The 20980-nt window shown below is 34.9% G+C and overlaps 1 protein-coding gene across 12 annotated transcripts in view; it reads right to left on the reverse strand.

Annotated features, from left to right (window-relative positions):
- Nucleotides 1-20980, reverse strand: part of BBS9 (Bardet-Biedl syndrome 9) — a 454270-nt gene that overhangs the window by 242669 nt on the left and 190621 nt on the right. For 10 of the 12 annotated variants that reach the window (XM_086692905.1, XM_086692893.1, XM_025930004.2 and 7 more), the window contains 5 exons: nt 18325-18378; nt 12071-12173; nt 10459-10563; nt 8093-8107; nt 670-810 (listed from right to left, as the gene is read on the reverse strand). In XM_086692905.1, coding sequence (XP_086549031.1) covers nt 670-810; nt 8093-8107; nt 10459-10563; nt 12071-12173; nt 18325-18378 — 418 coding nt within the window. The remainder of the gene's footprint in view (nt 1-669; nt 811-8092; nt 8108-10458; nt 10564-12070; nt 12174-18324; nt 18379-20980) is intronic. The other 2 variants (XM_086692922.1, XM_025930002.2) reach the window with 1 other exon arrangement.

Here is a 20980-nt window from a genome sequence, read left to right on the forward strand (position 1 = left end):
TTTTTTTAATTCCACCCCATTACCAGGAAAGCTAATAGATGCTACATCTTAGAAACTCTGGTTACTAAAGATATTTTACCCAATCAACACCTCTCTCTTTTCTAAGCTATTCACAAAGAAATGTTGACACCTGGAGAAAGTCACACCTTCACAAATTACCCCAAATTCACTGTGATATTCAAGCTTTATATATGAAGCCCTTTCTAAAGGATCAGAGCCAGAGAATGAACAATCGCCCCCTCCAGCTGCTAGAGAAACCAAAACCACAAAGAGCATCTACTTATGGGATTACTTTTGGGGCATAAGAATATAGTTTTAAAACGTACATAGCCAAAAACCTACAATAAAGATGAATAATAAATATTTACATTCCAAGCCAAAAAATTCCACAGTCTAAAAAGAAATATTTGATGTTTTCATTTCTGAATACTGAAAGCAAAATAATGATTATAATAATTTTAATCAAACTTAAAAGGTACACCTTATTACCTTGTTGATATAAGCTATTTGCCTTTGAACAGGCAAACGAGAGAAAATGCCTTGAGGCATTTTTATATTCTGACTTAACAATTATCTGATAATTACCCCATCATTACCTGTTCATGAAGGATTCCATTCTGAATTCTTAACATTTCTGGTGGTACAGGCATGTTACTTCAAAAGTCCTACCTGGAAAGAGACTGAGAAGACTGACTGGAGATTTGTTGGTATCAATAGTTAGTTTGTGGCTTGCAGTTTTTGAAGGCTGACCTGGGAGACAGATTAGTTTCAGGGGAAGTCTAAATTTACATTGGATAACCCGAGGAATGCCTGAAATAAAAAGAGAGAAATGTAGATTCATACATTTGACAGATAATTTGACCAAAAAAATTTGTATTACTAACAGTTTGAGTAGACATATGTATCTTAGTTTAAAATTTTGTTGCCTGTCCACTTTGTTTAGCATAACTGAAAAAACTGCAAAGTTTTATAATAATACATATTTTCATATTATTGTCAAGAAGTTTAGGAAAAATAAAATCCTAAAAAAGAGCATAGGCATGAAGTCTGTTTTTAATAACATATTTTAAAAATCATCACAGTTGAATACCATACAAAATGGTATGTATAGGTTTATATTCAATTACTTAACTGCTTTTTTTTTTTTAATTTTTTTTTCAACGTTTATTTATTTTTGGGACAGAGAGAGACAGAGCATGAACGGGGGAGGGTCAGAGAGAGAGGGAGACACAGAATCGGAAACAGGCTCCAGGCTCTGAGCCATCAGCCCAGAGCCTGACGCGGGGCTCGAACTCACGGACCGCGAGATCGTGACCTGGCTGAAGTCTGACGCTTAACCGACTGTGCCACCCAGGCGCCCCTACTTAACTGTTTTTAAACTAAGAACATCAAAGCTCTAGCCTCAATCCAAGACTATCAGCTGAAGTGAGCAAATATGTATGTGAAATTATGACCTTATCTAATACTTTCTCTACCACCAAAACTTTTTAATCTTTAGCTTTTTTAACTTATTGAACATTCAAATTAAAATCTACAATAAATTATAAGTATGAAAGTAGAATTTGCTCTACTGAAGTTCTACTGAAGTTCCTGTCATTTTACACATTCATATTAAGAATATTACTTTCATATGAATTAAATTTTTCTCAATCCATTTAACTTCACATATCACTGTTAAGTAACATTTTAAAAGTTTAAGTTTATTTAATTATTTTAAGAAAGAGAGAGAGAGGGAGGGAGGGAAGGAGAGAGAGAATCCCAAGCAGGCTCCACACTGCCATCACAAAGTCCAACAAAGGGCTCAATCCCACAAACGGTGAGATCATGACCTGAGCATAGATCAAGAGTCGGACGATTAACTGACTGAGCCACTCAGACGCCCCCATTTTTAAAGTATTACATGGTCAATCAACTGAATTTTTTCAGTACATTTACAGGCATAATGAAATAGCTAACTGAATAAATAAGAATGAAGACGTTTATATCAGAATTAAAAGTTTTTGAGATCATTCAATATTTTTACAGAGAATAAAACTGAAAACAAAGCAAGTTAGGCTATCTACTTATAAATCTAGAAAAGCAATTCAACAACTTTAATTTTTTCTCCTTTTATTCTAGGATTCTACCTTTGATTGGATAAGATAAAAGGGAATATACAGAAACCTCTATCTTAGATATTGCTGTAAAGAAGTGAAAAACTTAAAATGTTCTACTCTACTTGATGTATCAACACACTTATTCCTTTATTTCTTCATTGTGGTGTCAGTGAGCAGCTTAAAAGTACAAAAAGCAGAAGGAGATAAAGTTTGGGGACATGATCCCAAAGCAGGAATCCTACAATTAGCAATATATTCTGTTAATGCCAATTGGAGCTGTGGGGCTTACCCAGCATCCAAGCTGGGAGACACTTTCCAGCACTACTTATTTAATACGATAGTAACAGATCATCAACAATGGCAGGCATATTGATATATGAGGTCAATTAAATACTTTTTCAGAGCATATAAAGCATATTTGTGATTCTCTTCAACATAAGCAATTATCCATTAAATTTTACATAGCTCATTTTTTGCTCATAACCAACAAATGTTAAATTCACTTCTCCTGGTCCTAGATGCAAATTATAACTAGTGTCACTTCAGAAAAGTCCCAAGGCATTATTTCCTGACATTCTGTGAGGTTTTAGAGGCATGTGTATTTGTACTTTACAACGATGAAATGTTTTCACTCAAAATATTACGGTAACATGATCTAAGCTACTGCTCAAACCACAACTATCAATATCACCATAAAAAATATTGCAAAGCATTATTTTTTCCAACTTCATATATCCCATATATCCCCAAGTTATGGAAATATACCTACGAATGTTTCCTCTACAATATATAATTTACAGCCTCAATTAATAGATACAGCCTGCAAAGAACAAGGAAACGAAAACTTGTTTCCATTTCCTTCATTTTTAATGAATACAGTAATGGAAAAAGTCCTTCCTCTTTTGATAATTCTGCACATGCATGAAGAGAAGCTACTTTCTATATACTTTCAACCAAAGTCTGAGTTAACTGTTCAAACAAAATTTGGCTGTAAATGTTCTTCCAAAACTATCCTGCTAAAACTGTGGCTCTCCTTCACTTGGATCAGATACGTACTTGAATTTGCTTGAATTTGTAGCAAAAAATAAAATAAAATAAAATAAATCACGATCAACATCACTGGCCTTATGCTACTGAGTCTATATATTTAAAGATTATTACCCTAAATCTCCAAAAACCCAGAGCTAAAGAAACCGGGGGTATATATATATTTCCAGAAATTGAAACAAATGGATTGCAAGCACTAATGAACCCAAGAAGGGAAATACATTATAACTCAATTCACAGTTCTGTTAGGTCAGTTAATGACAACATCACACACTAGGGCAATGGTCTGCAGTTGCTAAGATTTGTAGAAACCCTCCAGAATTTCTTTTCTCTCCAGGAATTGTAAACCTGTTTCATAGGACATTTGGAAAACATTATTTTGAAAAATGATGACACTCATACTTAATAAAATGATTATGGCTATTTTTTAAATGCTGGCAGCCTGAAAAGTTTTACCACTGGGGAGAAAAAAGAGTATGAAATCCTTTAGAAACCAATTTAAAGAAACCACATCTTTCAAGAGAAAAATTACAATGCCAGTATTTTACATTACTTCCCACCAAATCAAAACCCTAGTCTTTTAAAATAGAACCTCCAGTATTTAGACACGGGGTTTATAAGAGGCACATTTCAATTGAGATTTACGTTTTCTTGAAAAAACCTGAAATGTAAATTTGGATACCAATTTACTCTTCAGGCTGTGAGTGCACCTAAGAACCTGAAGCCAAAAACACATAGAGGTATGTGTGAATGCATGCAGGTATGTACCTATAATAAGGAAGGAAAGAATTACATGTATTTAAAGACTTTTCAAATTTGCTAGTAGAATGGCTTTCAGCTTAGTTGAAAGAGTCTAACTGGTCCTAAATTTGCCTACCATCACTGATACTTTCTCTATGTAATTGGCAAAACAGTCTCTGACTTGGGCTTATTCAACTCTCTGAGTGTTATGCTGAGAGAAAAGAAAAATTTGGTCATTTATAATACTCAAATATTGGCCTACTCTTTCATCAGACTGACTTTGTTCTGCAGTTTTTTACCAAATATAATCACCTCTCCTTCAGACACTTCCCTTTCTAGCCTAAGAGAGGAAATGGATAGTTGCAACTACTCTGGTGCAATTAATCACAAAATTATTTAACACTTGGAGAGAAAATTCACATCAAAACCACTCTTGACAGAACAATTTCTCCAGAAGAGAATTCTAATTACACCTGGCACACCAGAAGCCCGGTATCACTGTCAAGAGGGAAGCCAAAATGTGCTTTGGAAAAAAAAAAAAAAAAAAGGAAAAACAGCATATATATCAGAGTAGAATAACTATATATATCACACATCTATATAATGCCTTCAGAACTCTTTCCAGGGCCTGCTAGAGTCATTTCATATTGAAAACAACGAACTCCAAAGCAGTAGCAATGTCTGGAAGCCAGAACTTCCTTGATCCCTTCCTGTTATGTCTGGCTACGTACTGTGCCCCATCTGCAGTCATGTTTTACACTGCCCATGTCATGTAACTTTAATGCAGACATAATGGAGACTAACTCTTATGGGACAACATAAAACCTCGTTTGCTTCTCTTTTTCCACATGTAAAGGCAAGACTGCTTATCTGCAAAGAGCCTGAACAGATCAGGCCAATAAAATGGACCAGTCTTTGAAATTTGAAGCCTTGTGTGTAAGTTAAGATCTAAGTGGCAACATATTATTCAATCTTACCAACCAGGTGAAGCTGGATATTTCAATCTCCTAAAGCTTCATTATAATTTACAAATATTTCATAAGAAATTATTAGCTTTGTATTGAAATACTAAAATTTCCATGTATTATAATTTTTTCTCATATTTTGGGCTGAATTTACAGTAAGAGGGTAAATTCCTTTCAAAAATAACCGTTACTAATATTTTTTTTTAATTTAAAATAAATCATTTAAATCATAATATGGTATTTTACAAAAGTTAGTATAAAATCTCACCAGCTAAATACAATCTTGCCAAGTAAAATGTAAATATTCATTATGAATGATGAGTTATTTTAATAACCCAAATTCTAATTTAACAAGCATATTTCATGTTATTAAGCTAAACATTTATTTCTAGTAAAATATTTCTCATATAAATATATTTTCACCTCCCAGATACAATGCAACTCAGGTTGTTGGCATCCCCAAAACTGTATGAGTAAATAACTGCCATTATATTTTAAGTATTTTATTTATTTATTACTAATTAATATTGTTATCTAATATTTATCTTAAAATATCTAATAGACTGAGATAAACCACTAAGATAATCAAAGTAGAATATACTTTGAGAGTACCTGTCATCTACCGTGATACTGCACAATTCAAAGATGAGTACTTGAACTCTGCTCTCAAAGAACCCAAAATCTTAGGCAAACCCAAGGAACAAACTTAATGAAATTCATATTATGATAGGTATTACAGCAGACTCATAAATAAAGGATTTGGGGAAAACAAAATAGGTAACAATCAACATTGACCCAGGCAAGTTTAAGGGGTCATAACCTTGATGACATTGCCCCACAAATTCTAAACAAGGTAAGAAATAGGCCCATGGTGGGGTGCCCGGGTGGCTCAGTTGGTTAAGCATCTGACTTTGGCTCAGGTCAAGATCTCGCAGTTCGTGAGTTCAAGCTTGGCATCCAGCTCTGTATTAACAGCTCAGAGCCTGGAGCCTGCTTCAGATTCTGTGTCTCCCTCTCTCTCTGCCCTCCGCCCACTCATGTTTTGTCTCTCTCTCTCTCTAAGAATAAACATTAAAGAAATTTTTAATGAAGGAAAGAAGGAAAGAAGGAAGGGAGGAAGGAAAGGGCCCACAGGGGTACTTGGTGGCTCAGTCAGTTAAGTGTCCCACTCTTGATTTCGCCTCAAGTCATGATGTCAGGATTCTGAGACTGAGCCCCGTGTCAGGCTCTGCACTGAGCATGGAGTCTGCTTAAGATTTTCTCTCTCCCTCTATCCCTACCCTCGTTCACATACTCTCTCTCTGAAAGGAAGAGAAGAGAAGAGAAGAGAAGAGAAGAGAAGAGAAGAGAAGAGAAGAGAAGAGAGAAGAGAAATGAAGAGAAGAGAAGAGAAGAGAAGAGAAGAGAAGAGAAGAGAAGAGAAGAGAAAAAAGAGAAACAAAAAGAAAAGAAGAGAAAAGAAAAGAAGAGTAAGGAAGGAAGGGCCCACAGAATAAGTATTCATGATGTTCTGATCAGAAAGACCAGTGGATCTATTTGGGCATAGAGAAAACTGACAATTTAGAAAACAAACAATAGACATAGAGAAAACAATTTGTGTGTCTCAAAAGATGTGTGCATCATCAGTACAGGAAGTATATTAATGTCAGTTTGTTCCGGTATTAGTGATGTTGATCACTTGGTTATGGTAGTGTTACCAAATCACTACTGTAAAGATACTTTTTTCTCTTTGTAATTAAAAAGTAATCTATGGGGTGATGTTTTGAGACTGAATATTCTATTATTGCAATGAATTTAGTGCCCATGAACGAAGCTTGCTTGAACTAATCATTACAAAGATTTTGCAAAATAATGATTCTCTAATTCTATCACTCATTCTATGTTAATTAGCTGACACTCTTTGCTAAAGAAGAGTTTTCACTCTACATATGCCTTTATTATACCACTGTACTCACAGATTCTATTTCTGCCTTCAATATATTATAATACATTACCATTATTATGGTTTTGATGTTCAAAGTGTCCTATATCTACCCAGTGGGAATTCCTTCACTGGCTTCTGAATCATTTTCTCATAATTTATTTTATTTACTTATTTATTTTTTTGAGAGAAACAGAGTAAGCAAGGGAGGGTCAGAGAGAGGAGACAGAGAATCCCAAGCAGACTCTACACTGTCAGCATGGAGCCTGATGTGGGGCTCAAACTCACTAACTGTGACATCATGACCTGAGCTGAAACTAAGAGTCAGACTCTTAACCCACTGAGCCACCCAGGTACCCCTGAATCATTTTAATGTAATATTATCATTTCTTGACCATGTCTTTACTTTCTGACCCAACAATATAGGACAGGCTCTCTGATTTTCCCTTCTCCAGACCTAGAAACAGCCTTTTCCTAAGAGCCTTGATCCCTTTTACTAGAGTTGGTACTCAGATCTTAAGACCTGTGTAATAGATATGCTCATTGTTAATGAGCTGAAACCTAACTAGGTCTCTGGTCCATCTCCATTGCCTCTACTTAACTCCACTGCAATAACCTCCAGCTGATCTTCTGACAGGCTATTTGGCTTTCCTTCAACCAGCGCTTCACACACTGTAGTCCTAGTGATCTTTCCAGCATACAAATCTGTTCCTGTCATACCCAGACCAAAAGCATGTGTGTGCGTATTCACATCCATGCGCTTCATGACATACTTAAAACCATTGAGTGGCTGACCTTTAGTCACAGAATAAACACCAAAGTCACTAGTATGATCAAGAAGCACACATGGCCTATCCTTTCCCTATGCCCTAGTTAATTTTGACCACTTTACACCAGCTCTCAATCAATAAAAAAAAAAAAAGATAGAAAATGAAAACAATTAGAATTCAGTGATGAACACCTTTTTTCCTTATTCTTTATTTTATTTTAAGTAAAATAACAGAGCATATAAGTAAACCACCAATAACTTACAGAAATAAGTGGTCAATGACACGTCAGATTTTTTTTCCCAAAAAAGTCACAGAGCTTCATTCTTTCTCATGACTCGGAAACAACTAGTAATGAATGACAAATCTCTATGAGAGGAAACATTTATGATCCTCTCCATAGCCAGATGACGGCATTGAATCATCCTAAAGAGTATTCTATTGTCAGAATAAGAGTCTATAAAAAGCGTTCATTCATGGTACAATACCAGTTCAATTTACCAACCAAACTTTAATTCTGAAATTCATTTTGTTCTAAATTATCTTTTCACTTACCATCAGGATTTATATCTATCCATCAGAGGCAATGCAAAAAGGTGTAAGGAAGAAAGAATGCAACAAATTATTTGTGTATTTAATAAACATCTGCTTAAAAATATAAATTAAAATGTTGAAGATTCTCTCAGATGATTTAATGGCCCCCCAATAAAAGTCAGTCAATTCACAACTGAAGAGTACAACATGAATAAGTGAAATCTAACATATATTTATACATCCAGTTTCAGGAGTCCACGAGAGTGTATTACTCCAGTGTAAATATGCCCCCCACCCAAAAAAAAGAAGGTAAGTTATATGATATAGACCAAGAGAAAACCAGACTGCTTTGTAAATGACATCAAGAGGATTAAATGAATTGCGAAAATTTTTGAGTACAAGGCCAAATACGTAATATTTCCAGTTACTCTTGCTTATATTATTTCAGTCAGTAGACACTACTATGGACTAATGTCTTTTTGTTTTAGGCTTATCTTGGTATTCTCTCACCTTTATAGACTTTTTTAAAATTTTAATTTCTAATTAACTTTCAACTAATTAATGCTATGCTTTTCGGTTTAGCAATAATTTATAATCTCTTACATTCCGTCTATAGAAAAGCATAATAGTTAAAAATAGCATGTACAACCATAAGTTCACAGGCTAATTTTACAACTTTATCATGTATTTTTAAAGAATTTTGAAAACTTGCTATGTAACCCATTTCTCTATTTTAAATTTATTTTCAACCAGTGTCACTAATTTTCCTTGGAAATGAAATACTTAGTTTAATTAAGCTACCGATGGTCTCTACAACTGCGTATTTCAAGTGTAACAGGGATAAAAATATATACAAATGCCTATCACCATTGACACACTCAATTAATGATAAATGATCTAGAGATTTTAGCCAAATATTTATTTTTATTTCATAAATCAAAATTAAGATAACATTAAAATTTTCAGTGTTCTTTTCAGAAATATCCAACTAAAAAGTCTATCACTCTTTGATCCTTTACGGAAGTTTTGCATTTCTTTCTGAAGTCAGCTTTCTCAAAGCCATTTAAACATAAAATATTTACATAACCCCAAATTTTGAAAATATAGGTAAAAAAGAAAGGACAATTCTGCCTTAAAATGAACTTTTTTAACTTAAAGCAAAATAACTGACAAAACAGAAGAAAGACTTTGAAAACATGTATTAAAGTTATAAAATCATCTCAGAGTATACAGTTGTCAAGGCATAAGCCAGAAAATTTACTTAGACAAAATTAAAACTACAGTTATTAAAAAGCATTGCTAAAGAAGCAAAGTGGACATCAAGAGAGGAGAAAAAGATAATTAAGTCATCTCTAAAACTTCAGAACTAAAAAACTGTAAAGAAATTGTTTTAAAAAATGCAACATTTCTTAAGTACCCTATTATCAGTTCCAATTGTTTAAAAAAAAACATACAACATTTCTAAAGTACCGTATTATCAGTTATTCTATATTAAAACATTGTTTAAAAAGCAATGACAAAAAAAAAAGCAATGACTAATTATTTGTATTCTACCAATAAACGTATTGTCAAAATGTTTCACTATACAGGGAAAAATACAAACTATAAAATTTGACCCAATGAAGTTAAAATTTACAATAACTGAATCTCAACTGGACTAAAGGTAACTTTTTTTAATTTAAAAAGAATTCCTTGAAAATATGCAGATCAAATTTTAGTTAATCTGTTCTTAAATATATTAATATGTAAGATACTAAAGAGTTTTATTTAGTCATTAAAACAGTGTCAGTCTATGAATACTGATTCATCAATCCATAATACTCTTTTTCACCAATTCAGACTAGGCTTTTCTCCTTAGTTTAATAAGTGAGGTCTAATATCATTCTTTTAGTGTGAATAAAAATATATCATATTTGCTATTAATTCAGAAGACAGCATCAAACACTATATGTGTAAATCAGCTAAACAGACTTCTCTCTAATAATTCATGACACAGAGGTAATCTGGACAATTTTATTTAACACTAGGAAAGAATATTTTTCCATTTAGTAATATACTACAATGTGTTTTCTAATCTTAAACACTTAAACATTTAAGGGTGCCTAGGTGGCTCAGTCAGTTAAATGTCCAGCTCTCGGTTTTAGCTTAGGTCATGATCTCATGGTTTCCTGAGTTTGAGGTCCACATCGGGCTCAGCATTGGCACTGTGGAGACTGCTTGGGATTCTCTCTCTCTCTCCTTCTGTCTGCCTCACCCTCATTTGTGCTGTCTTTGTCTCTCTCAAAATAAATAAATAAACTTAAAAGAAAAACACTTAAACATTTAACTCATAACTCCAATTTAAAAGGAGTGATTAGGCTTAAATATCTAAACAACTGTATATTTACCTGATGGTCTGGAATAAGAAACAACAGCATTTCCTTCCAATTCAGACGGTGTATAACTCCCTTTCAGATAAACAGAAAAGGCTACTGTTCTGCTCATCTCTGGCGCTATAAGAAATTTAAAAGTAATAGAAGTTACAAAATTTTGGACAATTATTATTAACAACAGTTAAAATCATGCTTACATTGCATGCCAGCTATTCTCCTAAGCACTTCACATGGATTAAGTCATTTAATCCTCACAACAACCCAGTAATATGTGTACTATTATTGTCCCCAACTTTTGTGCATGAGGAACCTGGCTATAGAGAGATTAAAAACCTTGTCCAAGGTCATATAGCTAATATATACTGGTAACTGAGTCCAAAACAACGAAGTTTTGCTTCTCTTTATTCAGATGAATAGGCAGCATGATCAGAGAAAAAGGTATACAAAAAGGTAAGAGAATTTGGGAATGGGGAATAGTATACTTTATCATGGCTAGAATACAAACTACAGGGAGAAATGGAAGGGGGGACTCCGTATGGATGTAACTATAACTGTAGCGACTTTGCAGATTGTGCGTAGCCTTCTATATCCATGTATTTGACCTCCAACCTGTGTTAGACAGACTTAAGACGTTTTTAATTGAAAAACTAAATTGTTCAGAATATGTTTTAGAAAGACAAATTGGAAGTATTCTGAAAAAAATTAGAAAATAAAGTTAGAATCCAATGATTGGATATCACCTATAAGATTATATCAACCATTCATCCATTCATTCAGCGATTTGGTTAATATTTATTAAGTTCCCCCTATATGCCAGGCATTCAAGTAAGGGTTGGTTATACAAAAGCAAAAGAGAGAAATATGTTCTTGATTTCATGAATACAATATAGGATCAGTAGCAGTAAATGAAGAAAGAAAAAGATTAGAAAGATAAATCATAAATCTTTTTAATAGGACTAATGACAACTTGGATATAAATCGTAGGGCCTGAGACATACTGTGCAAAGAAATCTTACTAAGAGTTGCCATTTATGACCAGTCTACTATTTTAGGCATTATTACAGATATCTTACATAGATTCATTTTCTAACTAAACCTCAAAAATGCCCTGCAAGACAGATATCAATATCCCCTTTCTGCAGATTAAAAGAAACTGAGGCTCGGAGTAATTACTCAAGTAGTTTGCCAAAGGTTACACATCGGGTACGTGTAAGAGCCATGATTCAAATTCAGGCCAGACTCCAAAGCCAATGTCCTTTCTTCAAACATTACTGATTCAATAAACAGCTGACTAGACAAACACCAATAAAGAAAGCCTTCCAAATTACAGCATTTAAGTACAATTACAGGCCCATCTAGTTGAGGAAAGCACTTGAAAATCTGTAATTACTTCAGCTCAACAACCATTCATTGAATGTTGCTATTTTTTAAAAAGTATCATTCACGCTTGATGTTTGGAGGGAAAACAGAAGCAAAACAACACAATCACTGAAATCTTTTTAGAAAGATACCAGTCTCACTATTCAGACAAAAAATATAGCCATCAAATAAACATACTAACAAAAAAATTTTAATTAATAGAAAACATCACACCACGATATATTTTAAGCCAAAACAGAACACTTACCCATAAATTCAAAGGTGAACTGATCACAAGTCAATACTAAAGGTGGTTGCACATAAACTGATAATTTGGCTTTTTGCAAAGCCAGTCGATTCTGCAATGTGACCTAAGGAAATAGAAATTGTTATTAATAAAAAATTAAATTTTATCCAAATTGATAGGATAGCACAAATATGTAAAAAATCACTAGCAAATAATTAGGAAACATCTGAAAAAAATGAGTAGTCTTTTAAAACACAATGTAAGTAGTAGTTACTGGTAAGTAAGAGAAGTGGTGGATTCCACCCACTAGAAACTGGACAAAGAAGTTGAACAGACTTTTCTCCAAAGAAATAGAAATAGCCAAACAAGTACATGAAAAACTGCTCAATATTGTTAATCACAACGAAATACAAATTAAATCTACAATGAGATACTACTACACATCTACTAAAATGCTATAATCAAAATAACAGACAAAAATAAGTGTTAGCAAGAATATGAGGAAACTAGAAGCTTCGTATATGGCTGATGGGAATGTAAAATGGTATAGCCATACAAGAAAATAATTTAACAACAGTTTCTTAAAAAATTAAGCATAAATTTACCATACAACCTCACAATTCCGTGCCAAGAGAAATGAAAACATATGCCCACCCAAAAACTCGTACATAAGTTTCACAGCAGCATTCTTCACAACAGCCAAAATAGAAACAACCCAAATATCCATCAACTGATGAATGAATAAACAAACTATGGTACCTTACAATGAAACGGCATTCAGTAATCAAAAGAAATAAGGTACTGGCACATACTACAATATGGGTATACCTTCAAAACGTTATGCTAAGGGGTAGAGGCTAGTCCCAAAGAACCACATATTGTAGGATCCCATTTATATGAAATGTCCAGGATAGGCAAATCAATAGAGATAGAAAATAGATTAGAAGTCGCTGAGGGATGGAAGTAGAGGAGGGCTGGAGGATGAGACAGGGAAAAGGAACAGGAAGTGACAGCTAATGGGTATGAGGTTACTTTCAGGAGGGACGAAAATGTTCTAAAATTAAATTGTGGTGATGGTTCCACAACTCTGCAAATACAGTAAAAATCACTGAATTTAAATGAGTATATGGTATGCTATGTGAATTATATCTCAATAAAGCTATTAAAAATGTTCTAGCAAAATCAAAGGAAAAATCTGCCCTGTGGTTGGTAAATAATTACATCATGAAATATTTGGTGTTCATTCATCTTTTCATATATAGATGTGGCAACTGATTTATCTAGTATCAGTAAACCACCTTTTACATAAATTAATTATTGTCTAATGATTTCCTTGCTAAGTGGATATTTACTAGTCTAGATACATATCAAAGCACCACACTTTATTCCATGGCTTAACACAAAAATACATGACATAACTAATTCTAGAAAATATCAAAGAATGGCAATATTGACTGCTGCACATCTCAACTGGCTGCAATTCTAAACTGGTGCTCTTATATGGTGATGCTAAGAAAACCCTCCCACTGAAATTAGAACCAAAAGCTAAGAACTCTGGGGTAACAGTGTGACTGGGAAACAGGACGGGCATGAGTACAGAAGGCCAGGGCTTCTCTCACTGCCCCGGAGGAGAAGCATCAGCAGAAAACATCAGGCCCATGGATTTTTACTGGGCCACAGCACTAAGGGGCATCTTTTTGAGGCTATCAAAGAAAAAGCTTAAAGATCTGACTCCCACTGGGCATATTCTCTCTTTGGATTTTGTCTCCTTAAAGTCCCAGTCTTTGAACAGTCTCATTTAGATGAATTCATCCACATAGTTTACAAAGCAGACTTATCATAGTCAACTGCCCAGGCAGGGCTCGTATACCAACTGAGTCAAGATCTCTAGGCAGGGGGGTGGGGGGGGTGGGGGGGGGGGTGCGGGTAGACCTGGGTATTGGTATTTTGTTTTTGGCTACCCAGATGATAACCATGTACTACCAGAATTAAGAATCATACTTCTATAGAGCTTTTGCTGTGGAGGAGTTTTCAGTCTAGTTATTGAACTCTAATATATGAGACAGATACATTTCATGATTAATTCATATAAAGCAAGGATATATTTATTTTTAAGAAAAGCAGTTTTCAGGGGCACCTGGGTAGCTCAGTCGGTTGGGCGTCTGACTTCAGCTCAGGTCATGATCTCACAATTTGTGTGTTCAAGCTCCACATCAGGCTCTGTGTTGAGAGCTCAGAGCCTGGAGCCTGCTTCGGATTCTGTGTCTCCCTCTTTCTCTGCCCCTTTACTGCTAATGCTCTGTCTCTCTCTCTCAAAAATAAATAAAAATTAAAAGAAAAAAAGTAGTTTTCAAATTTCTCTTAAGTAAAAGGCATGTATCACTTATTCCTTAATATATATTTTGCATATATATACATATATAATGTATACATACACACACATACTATAGAGAAAGAAACAATATACAGGAATATCTAACTGGGCCATAAATATTATATACATACAATTAGATTCAATAACCATCTTGTATTCACTTTAAATGATGTGGGTATTATGTACAACTTAAAAAATAAGTTAAACACAAAAATGTTGACTTCCAAAGTGAAATTTTTAAAGGATAACTCTTGATGCAAATAAATACAATTTGCCATTTGTTCAATAGCAAATGAACCATGAATCCTCAATTTTTACTTTACGAGCTCTGGGAATGAATGAAGGGAATCTGCATACCACAAAGCAAAGCTTCCTTCATGATGTCTGAGCATCATAAACAACATAACATAGTAAAATCTTGATGGTAATTATGGGAAGAAGAAACTACACAAGCACCACAGACAACATTCCTCCAAATAGCTAAGTCTACTACATAAGTAAGATACAACTATTTTACTATTAATAATAATACCATGCAAGTCTATACATATATTTTAAAATAAAATTAATAATATTAATGATAACCAGTAGCAGCTCTCTATATTCATGGAACCATGCTAATAAATTATTTATGTGCATTATCTCATTTAATTTTCACAACATTCTGAAATAGAGAAAACTTTGTCTTAGAGAGACTAAATAATTTGCCCAAGGCCACTCTGATTAAGAATTTATTGGGGCGCCTGGGTGGCGCAGTCGGTTAAGCGTCCGACTTCAGCCAGGGCACGATCTCGCGGTCTGTGAGTTCGAGCCCCGCGTCGGGCTCTGGGCTGATGGCTCAGAGCCTGGAGCCTGTTTCCGATTCTGTGTCTCCCTCTCTCACTGCCCCTCCCCCGTTCATGCTCTGTCTCTCTCTGTCCCAAAAATAAATAAACGTTGAAAAAAAAAATTAAAAAAAAAAAAAAAAAAAAAAAAGAATTTATCTTCTGTCTGCCAGAATCCAGAGCACATGCTCTTACTCAACCGTGGTTAAGCCTCAAAATAACTGCAAATAACAAAGTAATCCCATTTTACAGTTTAAAAACAGAGGTTCAGGGGCGCCTGGTTGGCTCAGTCGGTTAAGCGTCCAATTTCAGCTCAGGTCATGATCTCGCGGTTTGTGAGTTAGAGCCCAGTGTCGGGCTGTGTGGTAACAGCTCAGAGCCTGGAACCTGCTTCTGATTCTGTGTCTCCCCCTCTCTCTGCCCCTCCCACGCTCATGCTCTGTCTCGCTCTGTTTCTCAATAATAAATAAATGTTAAAAACAAATTTTTGAAACAGAGGTTCTGAGGGGCACCTGGGTGGCTCAGTCGATTGGGCACCCCACGCTTGATTTCAGCTCAGGTCATGATCCCAGGGTCATGGGATTGAGCTCCACATCAGGCTCTGAGCTAAGCATGGAGCCTGCTTAAGATTCTCTCTCTCTCATTTCTGCTGCTCCTCTCCCCTACACTCTCTCTCTCTAAAATAAACTTTTAGAAAATTAAAGTAATAAAATTAAAAAATGAGGTTCAGAAATAACATGCCCAAGATCAACAAGCCAATATGTGCAAGAGAGTTGAAAACCATCACCAGGAATGTATCATAAGAGCTTAGTTTTAAAAGTGAAAATAAAAAATCCTTAAAGTAGTAATAAGCCACTTGTAAGAAAACAGACATTCTGACTCTACCTGGCATAACAATGTGGACTTAGACAATGATCACACAATTTTACATTGTTAGCAAGATCATGATATCTCTAATGCACAGATTTATTAAATCCCAACAATGGGCTAGGCACTTTCAAATGTGAATCAAGGAGATGTGTAACAAAAAAAAAAAAAAAAAAAAAAAAAAAAAACAAAAAACCTAGAGGAACAAAGAAGACCTGTGTTTGAGCCAAAAAAAAAAAAAAAAAAAGAGTTAAAGGCTTGGCTAGATCATAAACCTCATATTTTAAGAGAAAAATAATTACAGAATATTAAGGAGAAAATATAAAACATTAATACAAGAATTTTCCATGTTGCTTTCTGATTCTAACAAAATGAAATATCATCCTTAGGAAATACAATACCAAATATTTATCCTAGATATATAAATATGACTCCAAAGGCCAGGTATGAGCAACCACTCTGCCTTAGTTGGAATAGACGGTCACGCATCATGCACACATACTCAAGGTAGCCACATCTTCATTCACTTGGAACGGATGGAAAAATTTTCTCAATTAACAGGATTTATTATGATGGAAACTTGCATGGTTATATATCTTGGCTGCTGTTGTTATAAAAGGCTATAAGGAGAGATTTATAGCAAAATTTGTATAGAAACTGTCAGACAGAATCAGGAAGTCATTGTGTCTGCTGTATAAGCCCAGCTGATTTTATGCAATCCTCATGTGTTATGTTCTTTCTCATACTCTTATAATGGCAATAAGGAAAAGAGTGGAGACTTAGTCATTCTCAAATACAGTTTAACTTCCACTAACGAAGGAGAATTTTCCAGTGGTGTCATACCATCATTTTAAGATGGCTATTATTACACATTAAAGCCTAAGAACTGCATGGGAGAGAAAGGTGTATTTACTTATAGCAATAACTAGTAGTTGGGGGGGGGGGGGGGCGGAGGGGGTGGAATTAGCATGAGCAACGTCATCTGATTTAAGTACAAGATTTCTTTTTGCAATTTATAGTGTGTTCCTAAATTATTATGTGTGTGTATGAACAGTATCAGTAGATAGATATAAAAAGTTTCTCTACACAAAAGTCTATAGATCATTCCTGGAACTCTGCAGGGTTTTTTTTTTTTTTCTTAAGTGTTTGATTTCTTGCCACTAATACTTTTCCAGACTCAAAAGTATTAATGAGATAGAGGCTTTGATTGGATACGGGGGAGGGAGAACTGGGGAAAGACCACCCTTGTTTCCAGTGGCAAGAATCCAAAAAAATTAGCTTAGGAAACTGTTACAAGATTGGGCTCCCTTCAACTTCTACCAAAGATCCCCACACTTGGGCCACCCGCTGGGTCCAGTATAAGCGAACACAATTGGTAAAGCCTGGTGCCCTGTCAAGCTCCTCCAAGGACAGCAACCCATAATCTAAGAAAATATAAAGCCCCGTCCAAGTTTTGACTAAGCAAATCGCCAAGATCCACAACTTTTCCTGGCTCCAACGTCTGGGCAGTGATAAATATTTTCAGCTTAATAATGTGCTGACTGATTACCACACTTTAATCTAAATGCCTTAAGAGGGTTCTACATTTGAGTTCTAGTTCTAAAATTCTACAACGACAGGACTAAAAATTTTAACCAAAACCACATCCTTCATATTCTATTTTTTTAGTACTATCAATTTGTCACTACCCTACTTTGTGGCTTCTTCATTTAATATTTTCTTGCTATAAATACATCCATTTAAAGCTAATGCTATGCCAGGTAGATGACTGGAAATTCTTCTCAAACACACACATAATTACACATACAAGAAAGATATTAGCATTCATATAATCCCCCAAAATATATATAATGATGCAATCAACTGGTTGGTCTATCATAAATGGTAGGCACATGACACAAGTCCTTTAACATATTCAAAATGTTAATTTTGTTTCCAGAAAAAAGGCCCTGCATCATTTAAATGTAATAGTAAGCATAAGTCATAAGAATTATTAATATTACATAACACTACTATGAATACAATTGTCAGTTTTATATTCGTCGGAAACAATAAAGGTTATCTTTGCTACCCAAAGCTAAGGAAAATGTACAAATTTCAAGTGCTTGTTTTACATTTCCAAAAGCTACTTATAGAGTGCCAACATTGACAGATGTGATGAAATGTGTAACATTGTTTGCACATTATAGTCTAGAATCATGGCACAATACCTTCACTGTGACTGAAGGGACAAGGTCAGTTCCCACTTCAACATCAGCAGCTTGCTGTAAACACAGAATTGAGAAAAGAAGAGAGGAAAGAATGGATTCAAATTAACACGTCCGTCAATGAGTAAACACAATGGGTGCAATATATACTTCCCACCATCAAAATAGGGAACAATAAAGGATTTATCACTCTAATGGCAGACTAAAAGGGTCAATGTGGCTTTTTGAATGCCTTCAACTGCAAAGTAATGAACTGATAAAAACCTTTTCCAAAAAAGGAAAGAGAAGGTCACATATTTTGTCAATAGTATTTTTGTCAAACCACTCTCTCGCCAAATTTACTTAAATGTTGAAACTAATTCTATTAATTCATTCTTTATATTATGCAGAAGGGTTCCTTGTATTTCACAGATAAGCATTATGCCATTCTTTTTAGGTCCTTGTATTTTCTTTTTAATTTTTTTTTTAATGTTTATTTACTTTTGAGACAGAGAGAGACAGAGCACGAACAGGGGAGGGTCAGAGACAGACAGGGAGACACAGAATCTGAAACAGGCTCCAGGCTCTGAGCTGTCAGCACAGAGCCCGACGCGGGGCTCGAACTCACAAGCCGTGAGATCATGACCTGAGCTGAAGTCGGACACTTAATCGACTGAGCCACCCAGGTGCCCCGGTCCTTGTATTTTCAACTTGCCAAAGGTATGTTTTATTCTCATTAATACATGGGGCACCTGGGTGGCTCAGTCCTGTAAGCGTCCGACTTTGGCTCAGGTCATAATCTCACGGTTCATGGGTTTGAGCCCTGCATCAGGCTCTGTGCTGACAGTGGGGAGCCTGGAGCCTGCTATGGATTCTGTGTCTCCCTCTCTCTCTGCTCTTCCCCTGATCATACTCTCTCTCTCAAAAATAAACATTAAAAAAATTAAAAAATACTAATAATATGTATCTAAGACATATAACTAATGATATAAAGCTTCAGCGGCCTTACACCTAGAAAATAAATCTATTTGTTTATGAGCTCATATCATAAACTAGGTCACTCTTTGAGCATCAGCCTGGGTTACTTGATCCTACCTTTTAAATAATTCAGAGCATAATATAATGAAGCAAACATTTCCTTATAAGTTATAATTTATACATTAGAGTTCTAGATTGAGAGGAAAAAATGCTCACTCGATAACAGAATAAGAACAAGGGGTAACATTTTCTAATAATACCCACTTGTGGGGAACAATTAAGATCATAAAATCACTAATCCAACCAATGAATAGATCCATTGTGTTTTTAGTTAACTTATTTGAAATTGTTTTACTAAGAAAAACTAATCCACTACTAGGCAACAGGGATTGCTTCAGTGTAATGGGTACCAGCATAATTAACAGTTGAGAGATTCAGGGTGACTCAGTGGATCAGTTGATTGAGCATCTGACTTCAGCTCAGGTCATGATCTTATGGTTCATGACTTCATGAGTCCATGAGTTTGAACCCCACATCAGGCTCGCTACTGCTTTATTATAAAAAGAGTTGGGAGACTATATTCTATGTATGATTCCACAGAAAACCATATATGAACTCTGATCCATCTTCTCAATCCAGAAGCTAGAATAGCAATGCTTGTCTCCTCTATAAAAGACCTCATTGTATTATAAATTATATTACTTTTTAGATGTGTGCTTTGAAATAATGACAAAATAAAATATTTAGCCAAGCTTTGTGCTCTAGTAAAACCTAAAATCCAGGAAATGTTTTACTTTTAGCTGTCCACAGATCTAGAAGAGAAACCAACATTCTCCTGCTTCTTGCTCTTTTCAATCCATGTCTAAACACCCAGATACTTCAAGGACAGCAGTCCTTTGGGAACAAAAAATTATAGCCAAAGAGAAATAGCTACACAAAGACACCATGGCACCATAGCCACATAAATCGTTGGGCTAGTGTTTTCCAATGGGATGAACATGATACTCTCAGGAATCTCTTAAGAAAAAAAAAACAGTAAGACACAGAAAAAGAAACTGGAAAGAGACACCTAGTTAAGAGGAAACAGCACTCTGAGTTACCAATAGGGAAATATACATTACAATATAGTGCTATTACCTAAGGCCTTTTCCTACAAAGATCAAAAGTTGCTAAAGAAAGGAAAGGGAATTCCTCCTACCAAAGAGCCTGTTTTAAGGGAACCTAGAAAAAATTATGTAAGTTGCCCAAAGGAAAATAGGAATCATTTCCAAGGCAAGAAAATGTGTGTACATTCGTCAGCTAACTAAGCAAAAATGTTCCACTTAGACTACACCCTTCAGGTAGAGTGAGAAATGGTGTGTGCTGAATAGCCAATGTTTAAAACAGTGCCTCTACTATGTGACTCAGCTGGGTGAATGTTTCTTTCATATATAGTACTTTTTTTTTTTTAAGTATACCCAACTTACTATATTATGGCAATGTTAACGTGATTTTTGTCACTGCTTGGATTGGCTCTTTATACTAAGATTAATCTTTGAAAACTTAGGACAAGTACTTACTATATTATGCTCTGATATCTAAATATCGAAGTCATTTCCTAGGTAAAATTATAGGACATGAACTCCTAATACAGTAAAAACCAGTGAGTTTGATCACTTGCCAAAATTGATTAACTTCTGGTTTAGACAAAGATAAACTTAAC

The sequence above is a fragment of the Puma concolor genome, chromosome A2 (genome assembly GCF_028749965.1).
Source record: "Puma concolor isolate L17-30 chromosome A2, mPumCon1.1.hap2, whole genome shotgun sequence".
NCBI lineage: Eukaryota > Metazoa > Chordata > Mammalia > Carnivora > Felidae > Puma > Puma concolor.